Source organism: Trichechus manatus, unplaced genomic scaffold (genome assembly GCF_000243295.1).
Source record: "Trichechus manatus latirostris isolate Lorelei unplaced genomic scaffold, TriManLat1.0 scaffold00093, whole genome shotgun sequence".
NCBI classification, from domain to species: Eukaryota; Metazoa; Chordata; class Mammalia; order Sirenia; family Trichechidae; genus Trichechus; species Trichechus manatus.
Genome location: NW_004444029.1, coordinates 6674069 through 6695788, shown reverse-complemented (window position 1 = coordinate 6695788; position 21720 = coordinate 6674069). Strand labels below are relative to the sequence as shown.

General features: G+C 41.3%; 1 protein-coding gene across 1 annotated transcript in view; it reads left to right on the top strand.

Annotated features, from left to right (window-relative positions):
- The window catches only part of LOC101350828 (maltase-glucoamylase, intestinal), a 250622-nt gene that overhangs the window by 138375 nt on the left and 90527 nt on the right, over positions 1 to 21720 (top strand). The window contains exons 2-4 of the mRNA XM_023736869.1: positions 16843 to 17025; positions 19417 to 19543; positions 21525 to 21619. Coding sequence (XP_023592637.1) covers positions 19417 to 19543; positions 21525 to 21619 — 222 coding nt within the window. The 5' untranslated portion in view covers positions 16843 to 17025. The remainder of the gene's footprint in view (positions 1 to 16842; positions 17026 to 19416; positions 19544 to 21524; positions 21620 to 21720) is intronic.

Sequence of the window (21720 nt, the reverse complement as noted above, 5' to 3'; positions counted from 1 at the left end):
CAGTGTGAGGTAGAGTAGGGGGGCGGGGAGAGGGAGGACAGGCGGACGGTCAGTGTGAGGTCGAGTAGGGGGGCAGGGAGAGGGAGGACAGGCGGACGGTCAGTGTGAGGTCGAGTAGGGGGCCGGGGAGCGGGAGGACAGGCGGACGGTCAGTGTGAGGTAGAGTGGGGGGCCAGGGAGCGGGAGGACGGGCAGACGGTCACTGGCCCCTCTCTGGTAAAATGTAAAAAATGGGTCTAGTTGTCATGTGTTGCTGAAGTCTAGCATTTCTGACTGGCCTCTGAGGGAAGAAAGAAGAGTTACTACTGGGGAGGGGGAGAGAGGCCAATCTCGCTCCCCCTGGGTCTCACTAGAAAAGTGGGTTCCTGACGTGGGGTCTGAACAGTGGCTTTGATGACGCTGTCCACCTGGTGCTCAAGCATAACAGTGACTGTGAGCATGGTGCATGACAGGGCAGTGTTTCGTTCTGTTGGACACAGAACCGACTCCAGGGCACCTAACGACACCTGGTGCCTGGATGTGGGACAGTGAGTGCGTGGGTGTGAGCAGGTGGGGAAGGGAAGGAAGGGTCCTTGGTTTGTCGTGCTGCGTGGGCCAAAGCTCTGGTGGGCCCAGAATGAAGTGGAAGGACATTCTACCCTGAACCCCCAATGCAAGACAGCTCCCAGCGATTTCAGTCGCACCTACGAAAGGTGCAGGTGGCGTCTCATTGTCAGGCCTGCCGTCAGAAACAAGTTGAGATGCGCGAATCCCATCACCTTACAGACTGCCCCATGGCATGGACTACTTAGGAAGGGTGGACTGAGGGGAAGAAAGTCGCCGTTGACAGTCAGAGCAGGAGGTAGCTGTGGACAGTGCCAAGGAGAATGAGCCTCTGCAGGTGCTGAGGTCACAAAAGGTCACAGCTGTCCCCAGAGAGGACCCCTTTGTAATTCAGATGGGGAAACTGAGGCCCAGGAGTGTGAAGTGGTTTTTCCTGGGCAAAGTCAGAGCTGACTCTCAGTTCTCTGCATTTTGGTTGGGACCAGACTTGCAAAAAATTTCATCAGCTACTTTTTCCTTCCCATTCTCCAAGTAGTTGGGAGACAACGGACCAACCCACTCAATTTTTTCCAGTAGTTTTGAGTGATAGCCATGACCTACTGGGGTCTTTTCACAAGTTCCTCTTGGTCCCTGTGAAATGAACCCTCTCATCCCACTAGACCTCAGTCATGTGCCATCAAAGTCTCGAAAAGGAACGTCTTAACGCCATACACAAGCTGGACATTGGCTGTAACTCAGAAAAGAGGGCAATTAACCCAGTTTTTCCAAATTCATTTAGTCATTTCAACAATTTGGGCCTCACATGATCTGAATAATACAGTTTATCCATCTACTTTGTCTAAGTAATAATAATAGTACCAAGAAAGTGAGCTTGACAATTATTCATATAACCGTATAGTTCAAGAGGAACAAAATTACTGTTGGCATCTGTGCAATTTGTGTATAGTAATCCTTCTCACTTGTTTAGTGATTAAAACCTAATTCAATCGCAGCCCTCGCCCCTACATTCCTCTTCTTTCCCCCTGCTTTAGTTTTCTCCAGGAGCCCTGGTGGTGCAGTGGTTAAAGCACTCGGCTGCTAACCAAAAGGTCACAGTTTGAACCCACCAGCCACCCCTCAGGAGAAACATATGGCAGTCTGCCTCCATCAAGATTACAGCCCTGGAAACCCTATGGGGCATTTCTACTCTGTCCTCTAGGGTCACTATGAGCCGGAATCGACTTGATGGCAACGGGTTTGATTTTTTTTTGTTTTAGTTTTTCTCCAAAGCAGTTATCACAATCTGTCCTCCCAGCATATTAGCTAGACCATTGTTTGCTATTACTATCATTATCATTGAATCTCACATTCCATTTTGTGTCTGTCATGTAAAAAGAATAGTCTAAAGTTCATGACAGGTTGCCAAGTAGCTGTTTTTTAAAACATTTTTTTTTCCGTTTAAAAGTAGATAAAGCTCTTCAAGCGATTTCCCTTTGCTGTTGCCTTTTGCCATTCTCCTTGAGCTTAGCTTTCCTAAATTGCATTCCTAATTGAGATGGTCGGCAACCATCTGTGTCCCTGGAATCTGTGAAGGAAGGTCAATCAGATGATGCTGAAGGGTTTTGTCGTTGTTGTTTTTCTTAAGGTTTAGGGAAATATTTCTCTTCTACTTCTAGAAAATAGTTGTATTTTTCCACAAGAGAGGTAACCATACCTGGATATATGAAGTAAAAGAACTCTTCATAAGAGGCAAGTAGAGTTTTAAAAATGCAAATGACATTTTATTCACATCTCATATTTACCCGTATGTATTAGTTATATACTTCTGTGTAACAAATTACCCCATAACTTTGTTATTGTTGTTAGGTGCTGTCAAGTCTGTTGCGGCTCATATGTACAACAGAACAAAACACTGGTGCTGTGCCATATTCACAATTGTTGTTATGCTTGAGCCCATTGTTGCAGCCACTGTGTCAACCCATCTCACTGAGGGCCTTCCTCTTTTTCGATGACCTTCTGCTTTACCAAGCATGATGTCATTCTCCAGGGACTGATCTCTCCTGATAACATGTCCAAAGTATGTGAGACAAAGTCTTGCCATCCTTGCTTCCAAGGAGCATTCTGGCTGTACTTCTTCCAGGACAGATTTGTTCGTTTTTCTGGCAGTCCATGGTATATTCAATATTCTTCACTAATACCATAATTCAAAGGCATCAATTCTTCAGACTTCCTTATTCATTGTCCAGCTTTTGTATGCATATGTGGCAATTGAAAATACCATGGATTGGGTCAGGTGCACCTTAGTCCTTAAAGTGGCATCTTTGCTTTTAACACTTAAAAGAGGTCTTTGGCAGCAGATTTGCCCAATGCAATGTGTCGTTTGATTTCTTAACTGCTGCTTCCATGGGAGTTGATTGTGGATCCAAGTAAAATGAAATCCTTGAAAATTTCAATATTTTCTCCATTTATCCCCATAACTTCAGCAGCTTAAAACAACAAAGATTATCTCATGATATGTGTGGGTCAGGACTACGGGTTGGATCTGGCTCAGGGCCCCTGGTGAGGTTGTATCAAGCTGTCAGCCAGGGCTGTGGTCATCTGAAGGCTGGATGGGGCTGAAGGAGCTACTTCCAAGATGGCTCCCTTACATGGCTGTTGGCAAGAGGCCTCAGTTCCTTCTAGCTGTCGGCGTTTTCCATAAGGCTGCTTGAGTGTGCTCACAACATGGCGGCTGACTTCTCCCAGAGTGAGTGATCTAAGAGAGAAGGAAGAAGCTGCAAAGCCTTTCATGATCTAGTCTCAGAAGTCAGGCACCATTCCTTCTGCCATATTACATTTATTAGAAGCAAGTCACTAAGTCTAGTCCACCCCCCACTGGGGTGAGAGGATGGCTCCATCTCTTGAAGGGAGGAGTATCAAAGAATTTTTAGACATATTTTAAAAATGACTATACCATGATTCTTAATAATTATGAATTTCATTTTATTTGTCATATTCACCCAGTCCCTTCTCTAAGGATATCTAGGCTGCTCTCAATCTTTTGCTGTAATGTAGCATTGTAATGCTGCAGTGAAAAATTTTATCTGTACATACACCAATTCTCGCACGTGTAGCTGTATTTATGGGTTAAATTTCTCACATAGGATTGCTGGGTTATGGGTATGAGTAATTTTGTTCCCCGCTTAAACAGCATTATTTATTTGAACATTTTATTGTGTTTTAGCTGAAAGTTTACAAACTAAATTAGTTTCCCATTCAACAATTCATATACAAATTGTTCCCTGACTGGTTGCTATCCCTGAGATGTTGTGGCACTCTCCACATTACCACCCTGCCTTCCCCATTTCCATCCATACAGTTTCCCTGCCCCTCCTTGTCTTTTCATCTTTGCTTTTGGGCAAATGTTGCCTGTTTGGTTGATTGTTCTAAGGAGCACGTTCCTCTTGGGTGCTATTGTTTATTTTATAGGCCAATCTATTATTTGGCTGAAAGGTGACCTCCAGGTGTGGCTTTGTTCCAGATTAAAAGGGTGTCTTAGGGTGATAGTCTTGGGGGTTCCTCTAGTCTCTATCAGTCTAGTAAGTCTGATCTTTTTTATGAATTTAAGTTTTGGTCTACATTTTTATCCCATTCTAACCGGGACCTTCTATTGTGTTCCTGGTCAGAGTGGTCGGTAGTGGTAGCCAGGCACCATCTAGTTCTTCTGGTCTCAGGCTAGAGGAAGGAGGCTGTGGTTCGTGTGGGCCGTTTGTCCTGTGGACTAACTGTTTCTCTGAGTCTTTGCTTTCTTTTACTCTCCTTTGCTCCAGATGGGAGGAGACCAATAGTTGTATCTTAGATGGCTGCTTACAAGCTTTTAAGACCCTAGACACTACTCACCAAACTAGGATGTAGGACATTATCTTTATGAATTATGTTATGCCACCTGACCTAGATGTCCCCTGAGGCTATGGTCTTGAGTCTTCAAACCCAGCAACTCAGTCCCACGAGGTGTTTGGATATGTCTAGGAAGTTTCCTTAACTGTGCCCCCTATGCATTCTCATATATATGAATATATATGCAACACATAGAAATATGTATATACAAATGCCCACAACCATACCTATATATGCACACCCATGTACACCCATACACCCTCCTACACCTATATAGCATACATATCTACCTGTGTAACTACTTACACGTTTTTGGTTGTTATTACTGTTGTTGCAGAACTATATATATTTTAGCATTTAGCGTAGTCGTCCTTTGTTCTTGTGTACCTCTCACGGTCTTCATTTACCTTGGTCACGTTGTGCTGACTTACACCATGTTGTGTACTGCCTTTCCCTTCACCAGAATCAACACCTGTCAACCGTCTAATAAGTGATTCTCCCTCCCCCACATCCCATCCTTGGTAACTATCAAATAATGTTGCTTGCTGTGTATAAATCTATTCTTGACTTTTTATAAAAGTGGTGTCATGTAATATTTTCTTTTGTGATTGACTTATTTAACTCAGCATGTTATTCTTCCATGTTTTGTTTTGTGGACACATCATTATTCTTTATCATTGCATAGTATTCCATTGTATGTATGTACCACATTTGGTTTATCCATTCATCTGCTGATGGACACTTAGGTTGTTTCTACTTTTTGCTGTTGTGAATAATGCTGCAATGAATATGGGTGTACATATGTCTGTTCATGTCACGGCTCTTATTTCTCTTGGATATACACCTAGGAGTGAGATTTCTGGATCATATGGCATTTCTATTTCTAGCTTTTTGGTGAAGAGCCATACCATTTTCCATAGTGGTTGTACCATAGTGGTTGTATGATCTCACCCGCAGTGTATAAGAGTTCCAATCTCCCCATAACCTCCCCAGAATTTGTTGTATTCTTTTTTTGATCAGTGCAATTTTTGTGGGAGTGAGATGATTTCTCACTGTAGTTTTGATTTGCATCTCTCTAAGGCTAACGATTGTGAGCATCTCTTCATGTGTTTGTTAGCCACCTCGCTTAGGCTGGGTTCTCAGGAGCAAAACCAGTGAAGTATAAATATATATATATAGAGAGAGATTTATTTCAAGGAAATGGCTCATGCAGTTGTGCAGGCTGGCAAGTCCCCAGTCAGTGGGTCAGGCATCAGGCTGGAGGCTCCCTTGACTCATGCGGTTGCAGGAGCTGACGAACCCAAAATCAGCAGATCAGATGGCAGGCTGCTGGCTCTTGGGGCTGGGGGAGCTGGCAAATCGCAAAATCTGCAGGTCAGATATCAGGCCACTGGCTTACATCTCATGAACAGGAGGTCAGAGGATGATGAGTCAGATGCAAGATCAAGGGAGAGAGAGCTTTGCCAGAACATCCATATGTATTGGATGCAGGCCACACCTCCAAGGAAACTCCTCTTACATCAGATCATAAAATGAAGGATAATTACATAATACTGAGAATCATGGCGTACCAAGTTGACACATAACATTAACCATCACATTGCCTGCATGTCTTCTTTGGTCAAGTGTCTGTTCATGCCTTTGCCCATTATTTGATTGCATTGTTTGTCTTTTCGGTGTTGAGATGTTGAAGTTTCCTATATATTTTAGAGTTTAGACCCCTTGTCAGATATGTCATTGCCAATTTTTTTTCCCCAGTCTGTAGGTTCTCTTTTTACTCTTTTGGTAAAGTCTTCTGATGAGCATAAGTATTTAACTTGTAGGAGGTTCCAGTTATTTAGTTTATCTTCATTGTTTGTGCATTTTTAGTTATGTTTGATAGTGTATTTATGCCACAAATTAGGACGTCTAGCTTTGTCCCTATGTTATCTTCCGGGAATTTTAGGTTTAGTATTTAGGTCTTTGATCCATTTTAAGTTAATTTTTGTGTATGGTGTGAGGTATGGATTCTGATTCATTTTTCTGCAAATGGATATCCAGTTTTGCCAACACCATTTGTTAAAGAGACTACCTTTTCCCCACTGAATGGACTTCGAACTTTGTTGAGGCTCAGCTGTCCATAGCTGGATGGATTTAATTCTGAGTGCTCAATTCTGTTCCGTTGGTCTATATGTCTGTCATTGTACCAGTAGCAGGCTGTTCTGATTACCGTGGCTGTATAGTAAGTTCTGAGAATGGGAAGCATGAGGTCTTCTACTTTGTTCTTCTTCAATAATGCTGTAGCTATTTGAGGCCTCTTTCCTTTCCATATAAAGTTGAAGATTAGTTTTTTGGTTTCATTAAAGAATGTTGTTGGGATTTGAATTGGGATTGCATTCTATCTATAGATCGCTTTGAGTAGTATTGACATTTTCAATGTTAAGTTTTCCAGTCCATGAGCATGGTATGTTTTTCCATTCATGTAGGTCTCTTTTGTTTTTTTGAAGTAGTGTTTTGTAGTTTTTCTTGTATAAATCTTTTACATTCCTGGTTAGATTTATTCTTAGGTGTTTTATCCTCTTGGTGGCTATTGCAAATGGTATTGCTTTCTTGATTTCCTTTTTGGAGTTCTCCTTGTCAGTGTAGAGGAATACAGCTGATTTTTGTGTGTTGATCTTATACCCTGCCACTTTGCTGAACCCTTTTATTAGTTGCAATAACTTTCTTGTGGAGTTTCTGGGATTTTCTATGTATAGGATCATGTCATCTGTGAATAGGGAAAGTGTTACTTCTTCCTTACCGATTTGGATACCCTTTACTTCCCTTTCTTGCCTTATTGCTCTGGCTAGGACTTCCAGTACAGTATTGAATAAGAGTGGTGATAAGGAGCATCCTTATCTCATTCTCATTCTCAAGGGTAATGCTTTCGATTTCTCTCTGTTGAGAATAATGTTGGCTGTTGGTTTTGTATGTTGGTTTTGTATATGTATTTAATTATGTTGAGGAATTTCCCTTCTATTCCTATTTTTGCTGAGAGATTTTGTCAGGAAAGGGTGTTGGATTTTATCAAATGCCTTTTCTGTATCGATTGAGATGATCGTGTGATTCTTTTCCTTTGTTTTATTTATGTAGTGGATCACATTGATTGATTTTCTAATGTCGAACCACCGTTGCATCTCTGGTATGAATGCCATCTGATTGCGATGTGTTATTTTTTTTAATACGCTTTTGTATTCTATTGGATAGAATTTTGTTGAGAATTTTTGGTCAATATTCATGAGGGATATTGGTCTGTAATTTTCTTTTTTGTGGTATCTTTGTTTGGCTTTGGTATAATGGTTATGCTGACTTCACAGAATGATTTAGGGAGTATGCTTCCCTTTTCTACATTCTGAAATAGTTTGAGTAGAGTTGGTGTTAAGTCTTTTCTGAATGTTTGGTAGAATTCTTCAGTGAAGCCACCTGGGCCAGGGTTCTTTTTGTTTTGTTGTTGTTGGGAGCTTTTTTTTTTCCCATAACATCTTCAATTTCTTCTTTTGTTATGGAATCTATTTAGATTTCCTACCTCTGTTTGTGTTAATTTAGATAGATAGTGAGTTTCTAGAAATTTGTCCATTTTTTCTAGGTTTTCAAACTCGTTAGAGTACCTTTTTTGTAATATACTGTTACGATCCTCTTTATCTTTGTTGGTTTTGTTGTAATGTTGCCCATTTATTTTCTTATTTTGGTTATTTGCATCTTATCATTTCTTTTCCTTTGTCAGTTTGGCCAGTGGTTTGTCAATTTTATTGATCCTTTTAAAGAACAAACTTCTAGTTTTGATTCTTTCCATTGTTTTTTGATTTCATTTATTTTTGCTTTAATCTTTTTTATTTCCTTTCATCTGGTGACTATGGACTTCTTTTGCTGTTCCTTTTCTATTTGTTCAAGTTGTTGGGTTAAATTATTGATATGAGACTTTTCTTATTTTTTGATGTGTGCATTTATTGCCATAAATTTTCCTATGAGCACTGTTTTTGCTGTGTCCCAGAGGTTTTCATGTGTTGTGTCTTCATTCTCATTTGATTCTAAGAATTTTTTTAATTTCGTTTTTACTTTCTTCTATGACCCAGTAGTTTTTAAGTAAGGTTTTATTCAGTTTCCATGTATTTAACTTTTTTTCTTTGCCCTTTCTGTTACAGATTTCTAGTTTTATAGCATTATGGTCAGAGAAGATGCTTTGTATTATGCGGGTATTTTTTAATTTAATGAGGCTTGCTTTGTGGCCTAGAATATGGTCTAATCTGGAGAACGATCCATGTGCGTTGGGTAAGAATGTGTACTGTGCTGCAGCTGGGTGGTGTGTTCTGTATATGTTTATGAGGTCAAGTTGGTTGCTTGTGTTATTTATTTTCAGTATCTTTATTGAGTTTTTTTTCTAGTTGTTCTGTCCATCATCGAAAGTGGTGTGTTGTAGTCTCCTGCTATTATTCTTGTTTTTCTTAGGTGCCGTTGAATTGGTTCCGGCTCATAGCAACCCTGTGTACAACAGAACAAAACACTGCCTGGTCCTGTGCCATCCTTACAATTGTTGCAATGCTTGTGCCCATTGTTGCAGCCACTGTGTCAATCTATCTTATTGAGGATCTTCCTCTTTTTTTTTTGGTCCTTTATCTTACCAAGCATGATGTACTTCTCCAGGGACCGGTCCCTCCTAATAACATGTCCAAAGTACATGAGATAAAGTCTTGCCATCCTTGCTTTCAAGGAGCACTCTGGCTGTTCTTCTTACAAGACAGATTTGTTCATTCTTCTGGCAGTCCGTGGTATATTCAATATTTTTTGCCAACACCATCATTCAGATGCATCAATTCTTCTTTGTTCTTCCTTATTCATTGTCTAGCTTTTGCGTGCTTACGAGGCAACTGAAAATATCATGGCATGAGTCAGGCGCACCTTAGTGCTCAAAGTGACTTCTTGGGTTTTCAACACTTTGAAAAGGTCTTTTGCAGCAGATTTGCCCAATGCAAATTCTTATTGTAGAACTGTATGTTTCTCTTTTCAATTCTGTTAGAGTTTGTTTTATGTATTTCAGAGCTCTATCATTGGGTGCATACATATTTATTATTGTTATGTCTTCTTGGTGGATTGACCTCTTAATCATTATATAATGTCCTTCTTTGTCTCTTATAATGAATTTTGACTTAAACTCTATTTTATATGAAATTATTATTGGTACTCCTGCTGTCTTTTTCGATGCTGTTTCCTTTATATATATTTTTCCATCCTTTGATTTTTAACCTGTTTATGTCTTTGTGTGTAAGGTATGTCTCTTGTAGACAACATATTGATGGGTCATGTTTTTTTGCCATTTTTCCACTCTATGTCTCTTGACGGGTGCATTTATTCCATTTATATTCAGTGTGATTAATGATAGGTGTGGATTCATTGTTGTCATTTGTCATACTTTTTTTTTGGGTGTTAATAGTTTCTTTGTTCTTAATTTTCTGTGCTGAGTTCTTTTTAATGTATGGATTTTCTTTTCCTATCAGTTGTTGTTGTTTTTGTGTTTACTGAGTCATTTTCATTTTCTTTTTTATTTTGGTGAGTAGATTTACTACTTTTTTTTGTGGTTACCCTGAAGTTTACCTTAATCCTCTTAAAATTGAAACAGTTTGTTGTATCTTGATACTGCCTTGACTTCCTTCCCATACGGAAGTTCTATAACTGCATCTTTTATTTCTTTTTTGTTTTGAAGTTGTCATTGTTTACAGTTTAACTCCTGTGATTCCCTGTAGTCAGTTTTTTTAAGCTTTATTTTACTTTTTTGAAGTCTTTATCTGGGTTGGTATCTGGGTGATGTCATGTGTCTTTATCTCAGGTTGTTGTCTGATGTCACTGGTTCTGTATTCCTTTAATATTTCTTATGAAGTGATTTGTTTTTACAAATTCTCTTAGTTTTTGCTTATCTGGGAATGTCTTAATTTCACCATTATTTTTGAAAGACAATACTGCTGGATATATGATTCTTGGTTGGCAATTCTTTTCCTTCAGGATTTTATCTATGCCATCCCACTGACTTCTTGACTGCATAGATTCTGACAAGAAATTAGCACTTAGTCTTATTGGTGCCTCTTTGTAAGTGATATTTCCTTTCTCACAAGCTGCTTTGAGAATTCTTTCTTTGCTTTGGTTTTGGAAAGTGTGATTATGATATGTCTTGGTGAGTTTTTCTGGGAGTCTCCTGTATGGGATTCGCTGAGCTTCTTGGATGGTAACCTTCACATTTTTCATGATATTTGGGAAGTTTGCAGCTAATATATCTTCAAAAATTCTTTCGGTACTTTTTTTTCCCTCCTCTTCTGGAATTCCTATTATGCATAAATTTTTCCTCTTGATGGTGTCCCATATAATTCTTAGACTTTCTTCATTTTTCTTCATTCTTTTTTCTGATTGTTCCCCCAAAAAATTATGTTTTGTATCAAGGGATTTGTACTCTACTTTGCAGATTCTTTCTTCCATTGATTCAATTCAACTCTGTGTCTTTTCATTGAGTTATCTATTTCTGATATTTTATTGTTAATTTTCTGAATTTCTAGATGTTGTTTTTGTATGGTTTCTAATTGTCTATTGAGTCTGTCATTTTATTCTTGTATTGTTTTCCTGAATTCTTCTAGAGTTTTTTCTGTGTTTTGCTTGATCTCTTTGAGCATCCTAAATATGTCTTTTGAATTTCTTCTCAGGTAGCTCCATTATCATTTCTTCCTCAGGAAGGTTTTCTTTCCCTTTATTTTGCTCACATGTTTGAGCCTTCTTAACCTGTTTTTTTTTGTTGTTGTTGTTGTTGTTCATATGATTTGTTATTGTGTGCTTTGAGGCACTAAGGTGTAATTTTATTTATTTACATATTTATTGATTGATTTTATGTTTGTTTTGTCCTGATATTTTGTTTTGTTTTGATATATAAATGTAGGCTGAGCAGGCATGCTCTGCTGATTGCTGGTCTGGTGGAACTGGGAATGCTCATCACCTGTTGCTGGGTGGTCAGGGCAGAGGCGGGCAGGCTGATTGCACGTCACTGTTCACCGGGCATGTGGGGCATCTAGAGGTGGGCTGGCTGAGCACGGTCTTCTACCTGTCATCAGTCCAGTGGTGTGGGAGCATGTGATGGCACTCCATGGGTGGTAGGGTGGTAGGCCTAGGGGTGTTGTGGGCAACTGGGGGTGCAGGGCACTCTCTCACTTTCTGGTGTCAGTGATGGTGGCTGGGGGGTGTGGTGGGTGACTAGTGGTGGGGGAGCATTCATTACTGCTTGCCAAGTAGACATGGAGTGGTAAGCGGTGTGGGGCTGGGTGAGGGGGGAAGAAGGGGCTGGTACCGTGTTCCCTGGGCCAGCAGGGAGGCAGGGGTAAGGAGGATTCACACCACTAGTAACCATGAGGGCATGGGGCTGAGGAGCATGATCTTTTGATCACCAAGTGTGAGTGCCTCTGCACTCCCCATTGACCGCAGCCAGCAATTGGTACCTGGCCCCAACCAAGTCCGGGGTGGGGGGGAGGGCTGCCCAGAATCTAGTCAGATGGGGGACGTCCTGCTGACACTCTATGGATCTATTAGTCTGTGTGCCCCACCCACCCTAATGGTCAGGGATCACTGCTGGTGAGTAGTCCTGTCTCTGGATCCTGGCTCCCTCCATCCTCTGTGGACTCCAGGATCCCTGAGCTCTCACCCTCCTTCCTGCGCTTTCCCTCCTTAGTTCTGCTTCATGACCTGCAAACCTTGCTTCACTCCTGGTATATCTACACAGTTTCTCTGTTTCCTATTGGGAATTCCATGAAGTTGCCTTCCTGGGCTCCTCACCTAGGATTGCTGATGGCTTTGTCTCAAAATGCTATGCTGTGCCGGGCCAGCTAGGGCACGTCTGTTCTGTATCTCTCCTTGTTCACTACTTTTGTTCAGTTCCTCCTTCCAACTGGTGTTCGATCTAATTCTTTACCTTTCTGTTTGATGCTCAGTGCTCCAGGATTGTCACCTATATCTGTTTTACTTGGTTTCTTGGGTCTTTGCTGTAATGGGATCGCATGGTGTGTCTGACTAAGCTGCCATCTAGGCCGTCTCCTGGGTATGAGTAATTTTAATAGTTTTTGCCAAACCATCTTCTGTTGAGCATATTGTTTACAGTTTGTCCAGTAATGTTTTTTCTCCACAGTGTCTAACACAGTGTATTAAAAATTTGGAACTTTAAAAAATATTAATATAAATAACAATCTCCCATGTCACAATTGTTAACAACCACCAAAGGGACATGGTCACTTTGGTAGACATTCTCACTATTCTCTCCTGCCAGTGGACATGAGGTCATTCCTTTTCTTTTTGTCTAATTTAACTATATCAGGCAGGGAACGTTATTCATCTTTATGGAATTTTACTAGCAAGATAAGTTTTATGGGGTTTCTTATAAAGCCTTTGAGAATGAGTGGTAGTGGAGAGAGTTGAGAAAGAAAGACTAAGTTGGGGTAATTTATTTTAGGAAAATTAAAGCAATCCTTTCTCTAGAGAAAGGGATCTCTCACAGCTCCATTTCCTTTTGCGCAGTAAGAGGGGATTGCGCTGACTAACAGTAAGCTGTCATTGACTTAAGAGAAGCAAACCCTTTTGTTACCTAATCCTTGGGCAAAGGACTCACCTGCTTTCCTCTGACTGAGGAGACAGTGGTGGTTGTGTGAGGATACGCTGATGTGGTGGAGAATGAGGCTATAAGGAAGTGCCATACACCATGACTGATCTGAGGACTGAAGATATCCTAGCTTGGGAGTCATGAAGTAAGGCCTGGGGAAAGAAAAGATGGGATGCTCCTTTTGAGTAAAGAGAGTGTGATTTACAAGCAGCCTGGGAGAGTAGTGGTGGGTGGTGGTTGGAGAAAGTGGGCTTGGATGGACAAGATTGCAGGGGCCGTACTCCTCCTGCTCCTTCCTGGATTTCTGCACTTTTGGTCTGAGATTATGAGTGCATTACCTGGTGCATGGGGCCATAAAGCACTTAGCAGATAAGAGCTTGTATCAAAGCACATTTATAAGGATGGCAGCAGGAACATGCATTGGCTCCTCCCAAAGCAATGAGTCAGCTGCACCACCATGCCCGTGAACTTGAGGTTGACATATGTCTTAGGAATGTTCTATTTCTTACCCGAGACTTACCCACTGTCTTCTCTAAGGTCAGTGTGGTTGTTATTAGCTGCCATTGAGTCAGTCCCCAACTCACTGTGACCTTATGTAGAATGGCACAAAATGCTGCCCAGTCCTGTGTCATCCCCATGGTTGATTTTGGGTTGGACTGTTGTGATCCATAAGGTTTTCAGTGGCTGATTTTTGGCGCGGATCACTAGGCCTTTCTTCCTATGGTCAATAGTAATAAAATGGTATCTAATGCTTTATAATTTAAAGCATTTTCATCTGACTCTCAAAAAGAGGAGGTGGTAATAGATAATAACAATAGATATTATTAGTTCTATTTTGTTGTTGTTAGGTGCTGTGGAGTCGCTTCTGACTCATAGCGACTCTGTGTACAACAGAATGAAACACTGCCCAGTCCTACGCCATCCTCACAGTTGTTTCAGTGTTTGAGTCCATTGTTGCAGCCTGTGTTGATCCATCTTGTTGAGTCTTCCTTTTTTTCACTAACACTCTACTTTACCAAGCATGGTGTCCTTTTCCAGGGACTTGTCTCTCCTGATAACATGTCCAAAGTACATAGACGGAATCTCGTCATTCTCACTTCTAAGGAGCATTTTGGCTGTACTTCTTCCAAGACATATTTGTTCATTCTTCTGGCAGTGCATGGTACATTCAATATTCTTTGCCAGCACCATAACTTAAATGCATCAATTCATCTTTGGTCTTCCTTATTCTTTGTCCGGCTTTCACATGTGTATGAGACTATTGAAAATACAATGGCTTGGGTCACACGCGCCTTAGTCCTCAAAGTAACTTCTTTGCTTTTTACACTTTAAAGAGGTCTTTTGCAGCAGATTTGCCCAATGCAATAAGTCGTTTGATTTTACAGACAAGAAAACTGAGACTTAAAAACACTCAGTAAGTTGTTTTGGTTACTGCAAGGAAGGGTAGGGCTGGGGACCAAGCTCAGTTCTTCTAATGCTCTGTGTAGCACTGCCCTCAGTCCTGAGAAGGGGAAAAAAGAAAATACTAATAAATGTTTAGCACAGGCATCTTTTGGGGCAAGGAGGAGTTAAGAAGCAAGAAATTTGTGTAGCTCGCTCAAACACGATATATTAAAAGCTGGTTGGGAGTTTATAGATCTTCTAGTTCAACCTCTTTATCAATGAGGAAGCTGAGATCCAGAAAGGTCAAGTTAATTTCCCAAGGTCGTCTGGTTAGCTATTCTCAGAAGGAGTAATAAAATTCAGGTCTTTTGATTCTCAAGACTAGAGTTCACTTTCTACCATGCATTGCTTCTGTTGTGTGGGAGGATAGTGGCTTCATTTTCTTTTATAAACTAAAGGACATATAGATTCTGTGTAGCCCTAAGAGAAATGTCTCCCTTAATTCTGGCTTATGTATGGCTTGTGAAGATATGACTTTCTATAGGTGGCACTCCCTTCTGAGTGGCACATTTATGTATTATAATATGACTATCCATAGTTTCTTACAGTTCTGGAGAAGTGCTACATTTGTGTCGAAAGACATACATTCTTCCAAAAAATGTGAAAAATAGAGTGTATCCTTAAGTAAGAGATAGAAAGGTCATGAGGAGATCCCTAAGGTGGAAGTTGGGGCCATTGATTGTCTCACTGACGTGTCCTGTGTCTTGGATGAGTGTCAATAAACCACTGCATCTCAGTTCTTTGATCTGGAAGAGAGGGAAATAAGCTTTGTCTTTCTTGTATGTCACTGTTTTTGTGAATGCTATCCCTGAAGCATATTGCTTTCCTAGGTAAACTGATAGGGTATTTCTGGGGTTCTCAGAGCTTAGCTAAGCCAATGAAATGAAATGTCAAGTCTTCCCTTTCAAAGACAATAAACATTACCTAATTCAAAAAAAAAAAAAAAAAAAAGCCCTTCGAATTTGGCAGAAGTACCCAAAGGGCGTGTTTTAGTTAATGTTTGAGAGACAATGCAAGAATGTTGAGCTGTACAGGACAAGCCTTTTAATTAATGACAGTGGTAGGTTCCGAGGACAAAGAAAGGGGTGAGGGGAAACCCTGGGAAGGAGGTGATCTGAGTGATGGGGGTGATGCTACAACACAGTTCCAAACCAAAATGGCCCCTGACAAAGGGCATTGAGGGAGGTTTCTAGAAAGGACTCCAGGTGAGGCACAACTCTCATTTCAGTCTGTGTGTGGCAGTTCGGTCAGTGGTAAGAAAACCCCTCAAATGTGGTGGGCACCTTCCTGGTCAAGGACTAGGGAGCCTTACTGGAGGACCGGTTCCAGTGGGGTCAGGTAACAGGGACAAATCCTATGGTCCCTGCTTGAGTAGTGGTCAGTTCTTCTCTTTAGTCCTTGTTTTTTGTTGATCACAAGACCCACCCTCAGATGTGTGACAGTTTTACTTCTTTATTTGAACATTTGCTGTGTTTCTGTGCTCCATGTCTGGACAGATACGCAGTCCAACTTACAGGGCCAGGACATCAACATCTCTCCATCTGAGCAGTTACTTCATCTCTGGGTACAGTTTTCCCTGTGACTCTCCACCAAGGAAAGACTGGAGGAGAGTGCAGATGCCTCATCCTTCCCCACTAGTGAGAAAGCACCTCAGAGCCCAGTTTATGGTGGGCCTTTGAATATAAAGGATGACAATTTAGATTTTGAAGTGTATGAATCTTAAGAGCCAAATTTTGACTTAAAATGCTATGTATTTACCCTTAGCTTCTGGACAAGATGTGCTTCATGCATTTGACGTCAGTATTCTGTAGTTCAGGAGCACACAGGATTCCTGATGCATTATAGAGATACTGTGGTCTGCTTGGCAGGGAGCACTGAACTGGGAAGCATGAGACCCCGTTAGGTTCACAGGAAGGACACCGTACATGTGGAAATTCTGTGGTGGGAGGCCATGAAAGCCAGAGGTAGCTAGGAGGAGGGCATTCAATTCCAAGGCAGCTTGTGACAGCTAGTTGATACACATCAAACCCTTCATAACCAGGAATATAATGCCTTACATCAAATCTGTTGGAAGCAAGGGCAGAAAGAGGCCACTAGGAGATCAAGAGCAGGTTGGAAGAAGGTGACAGGAACAGGGTGAGGCCAATGGCTCAAGATTAAGGTTATGGTAGACTCCAAAATGTTCCATTCATGTGGTGCCCACCAAAAATCACCAGGATGGCTACACTAGCCGGAGAGAACTACATTCACCTGTTTGGACAATCTGATCAAGGCACTTATCCTACTCTATCTTACTTTACTTATCTATAAAATAAAGGGGCTAGACTAACCATTAGTTCCACTTTTTTTTTTTTTTAACTTCACAGGCACCACTTTTGAATGCTTTTGCCAAATAATCAAAGTGTGTTTATTACAACCTGCAGACCTACAACAGGGTCTCTGGTTCTGGAAGATGGTTACACATCAGAATCGTCGATGGAGTTTTTAAAAAAATCAGATATCCAGGCTTTACCCATAGAGATTCTGAGTCAGTAGGTGTTGAGTGGGAGGTAGGTGCTGAGCTTCTGATTTTAACTTCTTCACAAAATATTCTAATCCCTAGCTAAGGTTAGGTTCCTCGGTGGTGCAAATGGTTTGTGCTCGACTGCTAACCTAAAGGTTGGCAATTCAAACCCACCGAGTGGCACCGTGGAAGAAAAGGTCCGATGATCTGCTTCTGTTGAGATTATGGCCAAGAAAACCCAATGGAGCAGTTCTAATCTGTAACGCATGGAGTCACTATGAGTTGGAATCGACTCAATGGTAACTAGCAGCAATGATGGCTGAGGTTATGTGTAGTTTCTGTAAACTGCTTGAAATTGCAAATCCTCAAGGATCCCCTGGGGACCCCAAAGACCACCACTGGCTAAGATGAGCCATAAGGTTTTTTCAGTTCTAGAATCCTAAGTTAAATTTTACCAGCTCTCATCCTGATTATGGTTTCTAAATAGTAGTCTCACTAGAAAGAACCAGGGCTCCTTAGAGAGATGGCTGATTCTAGACCCGGGACAGAAAATTACAAGATGAGTCTGGGATATCATGTTAGCAAGAAAGCTATCAAAGACTGTAGGCTTCTGTCAACAGGACTCAAGAACCAACGTGAAAAGGCTCCCACAGGCCAAAGATAGGGCAATATGAGCGTTAATAGCAAAATTAATAACCGCAATGGATTAGTGTAGATAAATTGTGCTTAAATCCCTGAGTTCATAAAGATATTGGACAAAAAAAATCTCATGCGTCTCCTTTAGAGAATTCTAGGGAAACAATTCTTTAATTTGAAAGCCAGTAAATAAAGAAAAAGAAGACCTGGTTGTGCAGTAGTTAAGTGCTCGGCTGCTAACTTAAAGGTCAGTTGTTTGAACCCACCAGCTACTGTAAGATTACAGATTACTGTAAGATTACATAGGAAACCCTATGGGGCACTTCCACTCTGTCCTATAGTGTCATTATGAGTCAGGATCAACTCGACGGTACACAACAACAACCAATAAAGAAAAAGGTCCTGGTGGTGCAATGGTTAAGCATTCAGCTGCAAACCTAAAGGTTGGCAGTTCAAACGCACCCAGCAGCTTTGAGGAAGAAAGATATGATGATGTGCTCCCATAAAGATTAACCAGAAACCAAACCTGTTGCCGTCGAGTCGATTCTGACTCAGCAACCCTATAGGACAGACTAGAACCACCCCACAGAGTTTCTAAGGAGCAGCTGGTAGATTCAAACTGCCTACCATTTGTTAGCAGCCGAATGCTCAAACCACTGAGCAACCTGGCCTCCTCAGTAAAGATTACAGCCTAGAAAACCCTATGGGGGCAGTACTACTGGGTCACATGGAGTTGTTATGAGTTGAAAATGGACCTGATGCCACCTAACAACAACAACAACAAATAAAGAGAAGGAGTCAAGTATTTATCCTACCTTTCCTATATGAATGGTATACTTACGAGCCTAATAATAGATGAGGGGAAATTTCTCTCTCTAGGAACATTGCAGCTAATAAATGAGTAAAGAATGCTGGAATTGGGATATCATTATCTCACAACTCTTAATGAGACAATGGGTCTAGGCAGCGTTCATCAATGGCCGTAAACATCACATTAAGAGAATCTAGGAGGTATTGTATGTCTCCTGCCAGGAGATGCTACACCACCTATGCTGCATTTTTGCCAGAAAATCAAACCTGGATCTCATCAAACCTCTAGATCTAATAATTAATTTACAGGAAATGGAAGAGTGGGGGAAACATTGTTGTATGCATGGCGGTGCAACCAACGAAATCCAGGTGGTGAGAAAATCTACAGAACAAACCCTATTGATTAAAAAAGACTTCAGCTGCTAACCAAAAGATCGGCAGTTCGAACCCACTAGCCGCTCCTTGGAAACCCTATGGGGTAGTTCTACTCTGTCCTATAGGGTCGCTATGAGTCGGAATCGACTCGATGGCAATGGGTTTGGTTTTGGTTTGGTTAACCAACATAAATTATAATATATAAATCTTACTTTGATGCTTGTTAGAATAGAACAAACTATAAAAAGTTGATGAGACAATAAGAATTTCAACATTGAGTAGATATTTGATGACCTTTAGGACTTACTGTTAATATTTTAGGTGTGATGATAGTATTTTGATAATATCATTTCTTTTGTAAACTTTCTTATCTTTTAAAGAAATCTACTGAACTATTTTCAGAGTAAGAGATACGAAATTTGAAGTTTGTTTCAAAATAATCGGGGGGTAGGGACAGAGAAAACAAGATTGGCCATGAGCTGATAATTTGCTAGTCTAGGTGATGGGTACATGAGGATTGCTACTTACGCACACATTTGAGATTTTCCATGAAAAGTTTACTAGCTATGTATTAAATAAGACCAAAATTTAAAATTGCCCTCTGCTTTTTTTATAGATGGCGAGAAAGAAGTTTAAAAAGTTTACTGCTTTGGAGCTTATGCTCAGTGCTCTTCTGCTGGTAGTGTTTGTCATCACCATTCCTATGTTTGTGCTTTTGGCCAAAGAGTCTTTGGAATCCACAGGTAACAAAGAATTCTCATGGTCTCAGCCCATATATTCTTATCAGAGCAAAACCCACATCAGTGGCAGGGAAGCCCTTCTTCCATGGTTATTTGTGTGTGTGTGTGTGTATGTGTGTGTGTGGTTGTGGGTTGTGTGGGTAGACCTACTAAAATTGTGGCAGCTCAAGAGATTCCCTTTGTAGGTTTAAGCTCAGATACTTTCATTTCCCGATTTTATTAGCATAGTTCAGGTTTCCACAATGAATACTTGAAGTATATTTGTTGAATTTTGTTGAATAAGCTTAATTCTATTAATAATGATAAAATACACTTATATGAAAGGCAGCCTAATAAGAAGGTAACCAATTAGTCTTTTAGGCCAAAATCTAGTTCTTTAGAAAAAAACAAAACCCTACCTGAGTTATTTGATTAAACTGCCTTATTCAAGCGGGAGGCTGAACTGTGCTGAGTCATCCACGCTGCCTTATCTGGTTCATCCAGGGGCAGCTTCCGAGGAAATCCAGGCAGCAAAGCAAAGCATCAGTCTGGGGCCGGTGGAAAGCCTGCCAGCCCCTCCTAGCCCACCCCCAGTCACAGCAACTTCTACCTTAATGGGAAGTTAGATCAGATCATCTGGAAGGTTGTTAGACTCCCAAAATTCTGTGATCCCAGAGATGGAACTACTAGCCTTCTGCAGACACTGGCACAAATACGGAGTTCTATTAATCCATCATCGATGAATTGGAAACCCTAATGAAAACAAAGCTAATCAAAAGCCTCCCTGTTTTGTCTTAATGCCATGATTCACTTATTGCAGAGAACCTTCAAGAAAACTCAGTTCTTTACTTTAGAATGGAATAAATGTGCCTTTTTAATTTTACTAATTTTTAATCTGAAATCAAACTCTCTAGCCCTTGGGTAGGTCCTAGTGGCCAATTTCTACATCAGTGGGCTCCCTTTACATTGTTTGATCTTATGGTGGTGCAGTGGTTAAAGCGATCGACTACCACCCAAAAGGCTGGTGATTCCAAACCACCAGCACCTCCATGAGAGAAAGGTGTGGCAGTCTGCTTCTGTAGATATTTACAGCCTTGGAACCCCTATGGGGACACTATGAGTTGGAATCCGCTCGAAGGCAGTGGGTTATGCAACTTCACATTTATGTAAAGATAGGACCATGCAGGAATGGAGGCGGAGGGTTGGCTGGTGGCTGAGCCTGTGGAGTTGAGTTGACTATGATCAGGCAACAGCATGCACATGTCCTGCGTGCAGAGCATGTTCTCAACCAGCTGCTGGGGGGTGGAAGCAAAGGACTAGAGCAGAACTTGGCAAATTTTTTATCTGAAGGAAATGTTTTAGACTTTTCCGCCATACTGTCTCTGTCACAACTACTTGACTTTGCCATTGTGAGATAAAAGCAGCTACAGAAAACACAGAAACAAATGGTGTGGCTGTGTTCCAAAAAAGAAAAAAAACTTGCTTTGGCCCTTGGGCCATAGTTTCTGGACCCTGGATAGAGGAAGGGCACTTGGTTCCCACGTTAGCAAGCTTCCCATCTAGTGGTAAAGTCAAACTCCTTGCTCTTGCATGCAGCGTCTTATAGTGGGAGGGGCTTGGGGGTAGAAGGAGCCAATGCAGGTATATAAAAAAACAAACCCATTGCCATTGAGTTGATTCAGACTCATAGTGACCCTACAGGACAGAGTAGAACTGCCCTGTGGAGTTTCCAAGGAACGACTGGTGGATTCAAATTGCCGACTTTTTGGTCTTAACCACTGTGCCACTAGGCTCCGATGCAGGTATACACAGAGGTAAATCCAGTTAAAAGAATAAGCTGAGGTTTTACAAAGTGAACAAACCAATACTGAAGACACGAGCAAGAAGCTCTATCTACAGTGGAGCTGATATAATCCGAGGAGTTGAGAACTATGGTGGTATTGCATGCCTGTGATGTTGACCATGTCTGATGGCCATTTTATGTTTGTTTCTGTGACATCCTCAGATTCTGGGACAAGTGCACCCCCTAGCTCTGTGGAGTGCCCTGTGGTAAATGAGCAGGAGCGGATCAACTGTATCCCTGACCAGCTGCCAACAAAGGTTTGCCACACGGATCTTATTTTCATTAAGAGTTTATGCCAACTGTCGCAGCCCCTCACACGGGGCACCATCTGTCGCAGCGGCGGCGAATGTCGGGACGG